The 9,139-nt window shown below is 44.9% G+C and overlaps 1 protein-coding gene across 1 annotated transcript in view; it reads right to left on the bottom strand.

Moving 5' to 3' along the window:
• The window catches only part of POLR3A (polymerase (RNA) III (DNA directed) polypeptide A, 155kDa), a 50,965-nt gene extending 42,992 nt beyond the window's left edge, over positions 1-7,973 (bottom strand). The window contains exons 1-8 of the mRNA XM_011974942.1: positions 7,796-7,973; positions 4,516-4,651; positions 4,043-4,180; positions 3,077-3,248; positions 2,654-2,808; positions 1,430-1,669; positions 1,145-1,307; positions 831-967 (exon numbers count right to left, since the gene is read on the bottom strand). Of these exons, the coding sequence (XP_011830332.1) occupies positions 831-967; positions 1,145-1,307; positions 1,430-1,669; positions 2,654-2,808; positions 3,077-3,248; positions 4,043-4,180; positions 4,516-4,651; positions 7,796-7,839 (1,185 nt within the window). The 5' untranslated portion in view covers positions 7,840-7,973. The remainder of the gene's footprint in view (positions 1-830; positions 968-1,144; positions 1,308-1,429; positions 1,670-2,653; positions 2,809-3,076; positions 3,249-4,042; positions 4,181-4,515; positions 4,652-7,795) is intronic.
• Positions 7,974-9,139: the final 1,166 nt, after the last annotated feature.

Raw genomic sequence — 9,139 nt, forward strand, 5'->3', positions numbered from 1 at the left:
AAAAAAAAAAAAAAAAAAAAGCCTTTCTTGGCATGCAGCAATAGCCTTAAAAAGTTCAAATGCTTTGACTCAGTGACTGTAAGGTTTTAAGAATAAAAACCTATCCCAAGGATATTAACTAGGGGTAATGTTTACCATTCAGTTAGTTTAAAATATGAGGTATGAACCAACATAGAAAAGTGTCTTAAGTTTTTTTTCTTTTCTTTTTTTAAGACAGGGCTGGGAGTTCAAGACCAGCCTGGGAACATACTGAGAATCCCATCTCTAAAAAAATTGTTTTAGAATTTTTCACCAGGCTGGAGTGCATTGGCGTGATCTTGGCTCACAACCTCCACCTCACATGCTCAAGCAATCCTTCCACCTCAGTCTCCCCAGTAGCTGGGACCACAAGCGCCTGTGACCACTCCTGGCTAATTTTTTGTATTTTTGGTAGAGACAAGGTTTTCACTGTGTTGCCCAGGTTGGGTCTTGAACTCCTGGGCTCAGATGATCTACCTGCCTTGGCCTCCCTAAGTGTTGGGATTACAGGCGTTAGCCACCATGCTCGGTCAAGATGTTATTACTTGCAAAAAAGTGTTGCAAAAAAGTATAGCACATATATGAACATATACACCTGAAGCCAGAAACAAGTGTGGCTGCAGATGGTTTAGAGAATATATACCACCATATATGTATAAAACAAACTGGGAAGACACATACACTCATATAAACCAAACTGTGGGTCGAGTGGGTTACTGGGGACTTCCTACTGCCTGCTGTTTGCAATACCAAAATACAATGTAAAAGACTGAATTTAAAACAAAGAATTGAGCAGCTGAGTGGTCACTTACCTTCTCAGGAAAAGTTAGAATTTTGGCCACATGAACTGGCACAGCTACCTCATCAATCCGGAGGTTGGGGTCGGGAGAGATGACTGTTCTGCCAGAAAAATCCACTCTCTTTCCTGAGAGATTTCCTCTAAATCGACCTAAATAGCCAAAAACAAGTCATAGGTCCCCATGGCATACCATGGGCTGATGGGAATAATAAGAACAGAGAGACTGAGGAAAGCCTGTGACCTCCAATCAGAGAAGCTGGACAGACATTCTACGAAAATGAACCAAAGAGAGCAGGCCGGCTTCTGCACATCTTCTGGGAAACCTACCCTGTTTTCCCTTCAGGCGTTGGACGAAGCCTCTGGTCCACTTCTTTGGTGCCATGTTGAGGGGAATACCCGAGAGCTCACTGTTAATGTAGAGAGCACACTGCAGCTGCAGGAAATCCCAGTCCTCCATGATCATCTGGGTCTTGGCTCCTGAGATCCGATGCTAAAACCAGCACAGCCCGAACAGACACAAACCTCGTCAGTTTGAGTTTTCTCACATTTTCTTGACCAGAAGTTCTTGGATAGATATACTACGAAACTTAGAAGCTAATGTGAGGCACTGACCTTTTTAATAACATCGTTTAGGAAAATGATTTCTGTCAATTTCATTGTCAGATCATCTTCATTGGTGCCAGATTTCAAATCACTCACAACGGAGGGTCTGATACACAAAGGAGGCACCAAAAGTCGTGTGAGAATCAAATCAGATGGCTTTCCGGCTTCTGGGTTCATCAGAAGTAGAGGAACATCTTCAGCTGGGATTCGTTTAAATAAATTCAGAACTACTAAGGGATTCAAGTTTTCCTATGGAAACGAAGAAAGGCAGAAATGGAGATACTATGTTAGTTTTCCATAGCTTTGGCAAGGTTTTCCTTCACCATGTTTTCTAACCTATCTGTCACTTAGGATAAGTGACAACAGAGATTTCTATGGATGACATGCTATGCTGCAAGAGACTTAAAAATGTGTATGTCGTTTATTCCAATTTTTCAAGCCAAAATTTCCACTTGTCATAATTATTCCCAGGGGTGTAACTTCAGAAATCAACACAAAAATTTAGCTACAAGAAAGTTCACAAAAGCTGTTTTTTTGGTTGTTATTTTTTATCCATGTGACAGAATAGGAAGGTAATAAAAATTGCTCTTAACAGCGAAAAGTTGGAAATAGACTGACAGTTTACTGGCTACATAAAATCATGGTATATCCATATGTGGAAAAGCAGCAAGCCATTGGAAAAAAAAAAAAAAAGATACTAGACAAACAAAGCAATTGACATAAAAAATGTTCATAAAATATTGGCAGCTGGAGGCTGGGCACGGTGGCTCAGGCCTGTAATCCCAGCACTTTGGGAGGCCGAGGCAGGCAGATTACCTGAGGTCGGGAGTTTGAGACCAGCCTGACAAACATGGAGAAACCCCATCTCTACTAAAAATACAAAAATGAGCTGGGCATGGTGGCACATGCCTGTAATCCCAGCTACTTGGGAGGCTGAGGCAGGAGAATTGTGGGAGGCTGAGGCAGAAGAATTATTTGAACCTTGGGTGCAGAGGTTGCAGTGAGCCAAGATTTGCACCACTTCACTCCAGCCTGGGTGAAAGAGCGACACTCCATCTTCGTCTCAAAAAAAAAAAAAAAACCATAAACAAAAACAGAAGAATTACTGGAGAGCTGTCAAACCTAACTGGACCTCTCATTTTGGAAGAGAGTGGGTGTCTAGGGGTGGGGTGGAGGTGGGGGAGGGAGTGTGCGTGTGACAGGCGGAAGGCGGGCGTGCATTCTCAGGCTCACCTGTGCCCTTCCCAGCAGAGGCTCCACTTCTTTATTATGTTCAATAGCTGTTTCAAAAGACTGAAGGAAATTTGATACAATGGGATCCACCACTTTTTTGTTGGTCTTGTATTTCTCATGAATTATCTTCAGTAATCCACACTTCTTTACAGTACCTATAAGGATTAATTTATTTACCAAGAACTAAAAAATTAGGTTCTCAGATTAGCCAGAGGTTGTAGTTTGGTTAACAAAAAGTACTGAAACTACTATAGCAGTGAAAGATGAGAGGTCCATTTCCTAATAGGACATCAGTTGTTGGGCTCTTAAGCCTAATTTATAAGGAGAAAAGCTGACTCCAGAACATTATGTAAACCTAATAAACTAAACAGAAGACAGTGAGTGAAAAGGGCTATCGTTTAGCCTTCTGTGCATTCCACTCACCATTAAAAGAGCCACAGTGATGGCAGATGTTTTTCTTTCGGCACTTGTCAGAGATTTTCTTCTTCAGTCCTCGCTTCTGAAGGTAGGTCAGGCCGGGCCTCTTTAGATAGTCCAGAAACTGCTTCTTCTCCTCTTGGGACAACATGATGTGGCAGCAGGTTTTGCAGATCATCTTTTTCAAATTAAGCATGACAGATAAAAGCATAAGGGAGAATGAAAAATTCTTTTCTTTTAAAAACGCCATCGCCCTGTCTTATACCCTTAACTGAGTGACCATACACACACAGATCTGCAAATGGCTCTATACTATAGATATGCATAGAGAGGAAGCCTGTGTTCACCAGATGAGCAGTACCCACGGCCAGTAACCAGACTTTGTTAACTTTATTTTTTTCTTTGTGCTATTCTGTATTGTCTGAATTACCACTATTGCTATTTTTTTAACAACACATAGGCCGGGCGTGGTGGCTCAAGCCTGTAATCCCAGCACTTTGGGAGGCCGAGACGGGCGGATCACAAGGTCAGGAGATCGAGACTATCCTGGCTAACACAGTGAAACCCCGTCTCTACTAAAAATACAAAAACTTAGCCGGGCGAGGTGGCAGGCGCCTGTAGTCCCAGCTACTCGGGAGGCTGAGGCAGGAGAATGGCGTAAACCCGGGAGGCGGAGCTTGCAGTGAGCTGAGATCCGGCCACTGCACTCCAGCCTGGGTGACAGAGCGAGACTCCGTCTCAAAAAAAAACAAAAAACAAACAAACAAAAAAAACACAACACATATCTACCATTTCTCAAGACAAATAATCCTTGAGTGGCTTAATGTAGTGTGAGATGAAAATATTATGTATTTAGTATAAAAGAGTCCCCTAGATGTATCCCCCACCACTCACAGTTCCTAAATTCATTCTAGTGTCCCTGACCAATCACTCCAGAACTTATGTCTTGGAAATCAGCACCTGTGTGCTTACCTGTAAGATGCCTATGACTGCTCTGAAGTACCCTACATGAAAACACGGCAACTCCAGGTCAATATACCCATAGTGGCCTAGACAGTCAGCCAAGTTTTTCCCACAGGTTTCACATGGACGATCCTTCTCACTCGTACCCTTTGAAAAAAAGCACACCCAATGATCAACACAGACTGCTGGACGGGAAAGAGGGCCCAGCCATCATGCCTGGCCAGGTGACACAGAATCATTTCTTTTGCTTTTTAAATTTCCTTTCTGAGATCACTTCCCACTGTTTTTCTTTTTCTTTCTTAATTTTCGTGACTCAGAATCAGACAGGTTGCTGACTAAAGGCTGGAGTTCTTGACCTAGTCTGATATGTGCAGTGGGAGTTGGGGAGATGGAAGGAAGCCCCTGCTCCTTTCAATCTGATAAGCCACCAGTTTTATCAGCAGGGCAAGACACAGGTACCGGGAGGGGTCAGGAGGCCTTACCATCCTATGGTCGAGCACCCCATATAGCAAGGGGGCATGTTGGTTGTCCTGGCTGTACAGGTTCTTACTCACAACTTGGATGTGTGCCTGCTGACGCATTTCCTCAGGTGACTTCATTCCAAAACAGATGTGGCTTCTGGAGTGGGAAGAAAAAGGTGAAAATTACAGCAAAACCTGTGACCAAAAATTTCTATTACATACGTAGCCCACCATAACCAACCTATCCTTCCAACTATCTCCACTGGCTTTTCCTACCAGTATTAAATATATTCAACCCTCTCTCACTTTTCCTTCACAAACATCCCTTCATTTTACTGGAATCCAGTTTCTACTGTCATCATCAAAGGAACAGTGCTCACCAAGGCCACATAGACAACCTGCCTGCTGATGAATACAATAAGAACTTCCTCATTTTACCTCTGCAGCACTGGCAGCACCCTGCCCAATCTTGAAGTGCTTTTCTCTGGGCTTTGGTGACACCATACACTCTTTGAGTTTTCTTCTTCCCTTCTCTGGCTGCTCCTTATACAGTCTCTTTTGAGGTCTTTTCTTTTACTGCTATCCCTTAAATATTGGTGTACTGCACCACCTAGCATTACAAACTTCATCCTCTTATCTTCTTATCCTACACATTCTCCTGAGTGATCATGCTACTCACATACATGTTGATGCCTATCAAATCTATCTCTGTAGGCCAGCTACTGCTACCCAACTGGACGTCTGTATAGACACCTCCTGCTGGACAGTTCCACCTAGATATCTCACAGGCACTTCAAACCGCACACATTGAAAACAGACCCCAATACTTTTTCTCCCATATCTGTCCCTTCATTCATTTTTCCAACAAATTGGCTATTTCCTATGTGCCAGGCACCATCCTAGAGGCTGTGGATACAGATTAGCTAAGTCAGACAAGGTCCTTGCCAACACAGAGCTCACAGGTCAGGATGGGAAAGACAGACCACAAATAAACAAATATACAAATGTGAACACATGCAGAAGTGATGTAAGCAGTAGAGCCTGAGGAATTACTTTATGTTCCATGGTCAGAAAGCCTTACTGTAAAACTGACAATCAGAAGGAAGAGCATCTGAAGTGGAGAGAATGACTAGGGCCAGGATCCTGGGACTGACACGTGTTTGGCATTTTCAAGGAACCAAATGAAATCAGTATACGCTGGAGCATAGAGAGCTAATGGTACAAGATGAAGTCAGGGAAGCATACAGGAGCTAAAGCATGAGGGCTTGGGAACTTTGGTAGGGAATTTATTTAAATAACGTAAATGCGGCCAGGTGCAGTGGCTCATGCCTGTAATCCCAGCACTTTGGCAGGCTGAGGCGGGTGGATCACAAGGTCAGGAGATCAAGACCGTCCTGAGTAACATGGTGAAACCCTGTCTCTACTAAAAATACAAAAAATTTGCTGGGTGCGGTGGCACACACAATGGAAAGTTGCTAGAGGATTTTTTATTTTTTTTTTGAGACGGAGTCTTGATCTGTCGCCCAGGCTGGAGTGCAGTGGTATGATCTCAGCTCACTGCAATCTCCACCTCCGGGTTCAAGCGATTCTCCTGCCTCAGCCTCCCAAGTAGCTGGTGTTACAGGCATGTGCCACTGCACCCAGCTAATTTTTGTATTTTTAGTAGAGATGAGGTTTTACCATGTTGGCCAGTCTGGTCTTGAACTTCTGACTTCATGATCTGCCTGCCATGGCCTCCCAAAGTGCTGGCATTACAGACGTGAGCCACCACTCCCAGCCTCTGCTAGAGGATTTTAAACTAAATTGACAATACCCCTAATTTGCACTTTGACAGAAGCACTTGATCTGTTTTGTGAAAATGTATTACATCTGACTGGGTGCAGGTGTACAGGTGGGTGTGACGGGCCAGTGTTGATGTGGAGCTACCATATGGGAGGATGCTGCATTCACCTAGGTAAGGCACCTGTTCTAATGAATGGCAACTATCCACACAGCTGCCCAAGCAAGGCATTCTGTATATCCATCTCAAGGTCTCTCAACCTCTAATTCTTTCCACCATGAATCAAGAGATTTTCCAGGAGAACTCTTATCAAGATACTCTCCTGTTGAAAATCCTTCAGTGGTTCCTCACTGCCTGCAAGATGCCTTCTTAACATAGCTTCAAGTCTTCTGCTTCCTTCTCATCACCTGTGCTCTCTCCTTCCAGTCTGCTCCTTGAAGAAAAGTTTGGTCTGCTTTATTTTGCCTGGACCCATTATGTGCTCTCAAAACCCCCTGGACCTACCCTTGTCATTGCACTTGTACCCAGTGTTGATTTGTGTACCTTCTCCACCTAGATTAGGCAATAAAAGTTTTATTCAGACCGTATCTTTAATGTCCAACACTGGGAATAATGAGCAGGACCCTCCTCAGTGTCTGCTGTAAGAATGACGAATTCACGTTTTTTTTTTTTTTTTTTTTTTGAGACAGCGTATCACTCTGTCACCCAGGCTGGAGTGCAGGAGGTTGCCCGCTGCAACCTCCGCCTCCCAGGCTCAAGTGATTTTCCAGCCTCAGCCTCCCGAGTACTTGGGGCCGCAAGCGTGCGCCACCACCCAGGCTAATTTTTGTATTTTTGGTAGAGACGGGGTTTCGCCACGTTGCCCAGGCTAGTCTCGAATTCTTGAGCTCAGGAGATTCACCCGCTTTGGCCTCCCAAAGTGCTGGGATTACAGGAGTAAGCCACTGCGCTCGGCTGGATTCACTTTCTTGCTGACAACTCTTAAGAAGAAGCCACCGCCTAATAACGTGTTTCTGAAGGCAAAAGCCCGGATATAGCAACTTTATTTCTGACACTGCCATTCGTCGGACTGTGGTACAGCTTTCTAGTGGGTAACCCCATCCTTTTGGTAAGCAACTACTGCCTTCGTGCGGGACGCTCTGCGGCTGACAGAATTAGAGACAGTCCCCACCCCAGATTGCTCCCCGCACTGCAGCAGGGGATAGGTTCGCTGAAGAACAGGGATCATCGTATGACTTCAGGAGAACGTGAGCTTTGGCCCAGGGTGCACAAATCATTAAGGCTCAGGTCACTCCGATTTCTCCACCCAAGTCCAGGGACCTCTCGAGGTGCTGAAATCCCCTCAGCCTGACCAATGCTCTTTGACCTACGCTGGTACTTCTGGGCGCTGGTCACACCTATGGAGTAGTGGCCTTCCCCTTCCCATTGTACCCCATCTCTGACCCTCCAATACCCCGGACCGCTGACCTCGGACCCCTTGCCCTATTTCTCAGTCCTTTGGCCACTCTTTCACCGTCTTACATTTTCTTGGCCACATCCGTCTCCCGGAACTGCTCCTTCACCATGATGACGGCTGCCGGGATGTCTCCTCGCCACTCGGGAGACCAGATAAGAAAAACGATGCCCCGCGCACCTCCTGGGGCTGCTTCTGGACACGCCGCTAACACATCTGCGGTATCCTCTCGGCCACCGTAGAGTGCCCCACGTGTCCACTTCCTCTTCCGCTACTTGCCAGGGTGTCTGTCAGTCAAGAGAGACTTCCGGCACGCCTTTTTTTTTTTTTTTTTTTTTTTGCCCTTTCCCCGCACCGTCACCTGGTGGCGCTTCCTGGAAACCGCAACGAGGTCTTCGCTGTATTTTAAAAATCCCATTTATGGTCAATTTCTCCAGGTAATCAGACACCTGCAGAGAAGCTGCATATAACTCTTTGCCTCAAGACTTTTAGACAAGCAGAGGGTCAAAACTTGCATAAAATAGAAAATCATCATCATTAACATCAGCACCATCTAAATTAAGAGCTTCTAATTGTGTTTAAGGGAAGGTGGAGGTTGAAATGAACCGGCCCATGCAACAGAGGGCACTATCTGGAGGACCAACAAAGGAAAACAGAGCAGAAAATACGGGCGCACATGCGCTTCCAGTTCATGGAGTTATGGGGGGGGGGGGTGGGAAGAATTAAACTTATATTCTTGATTACAAAAACAGCTGAAAATCTGTTAGAGCGAAAACAGCCATGGTGATCTACAGAAGAAAAGGGAGAATGGAAAGTAAAGATCATTCATGTCTTGAAATAAATTGTCTATAGTCCGTGACAACCTGTGGGAGGTGATCCTAGTGTGATATATTAGTGCATGAGCCTAGCAAGGAAATCACATAACCACAGGGCTCAGCGCTATACAACCTAGAACTAAGTCCTCATTATTTGTCAGAAACTCAAAACAGAACTGAACAAAAGTGTTTTAACAACTTTCAATTTTAAGAAGGGATGCTATCTCATTTTCAGACGCCATGGCTCCTCACTAACAAAACACAATGTCACACACAAACAACAAGGCGTATCAGGTTTTCCTAAGTTATTTCAGTACTCCATCACTTAAAAATGGAATAATGTTGACAATTTTTTTTTGAGATGGAGTCTCGCTCTGTCGCCTAGGCTGGAGTGCAGTGGTGAAATTTCGGCTCACTGCAACCTCCGCCTCCTGGGTTCAAGTGATTCTCCTGGCTCAGCCTCCCAAGTAGCTGGGACTACAGGTGTCTGCCACCATGCCCAGCTAATTTTTGTATTTTTAGTAGAGACAGGGTTTCACTATGTTGGCCAGGCTGGTCTTGAATCCCTGACCTTGTGATCTGCCTGCCTTGGTCTCC

The sequence above is a fragment of the Mandrillus leucophaeus genome, unplaced genomic scaffold (genome assembly GCF_000951045.1).
Source record: "Mandrillus leucophaeus isolate KB7577 unplaced genomic scaffold, Mleu.le_1.0 Scaffold15, whole genome shotgun sequence".
Taxonomy (NCBI): Eukaryota; Metazoa; Chordata; class Mammalia; order Primates; family Cercopithecidae; genus Mandrillus; species Mandrillus leucophaeus.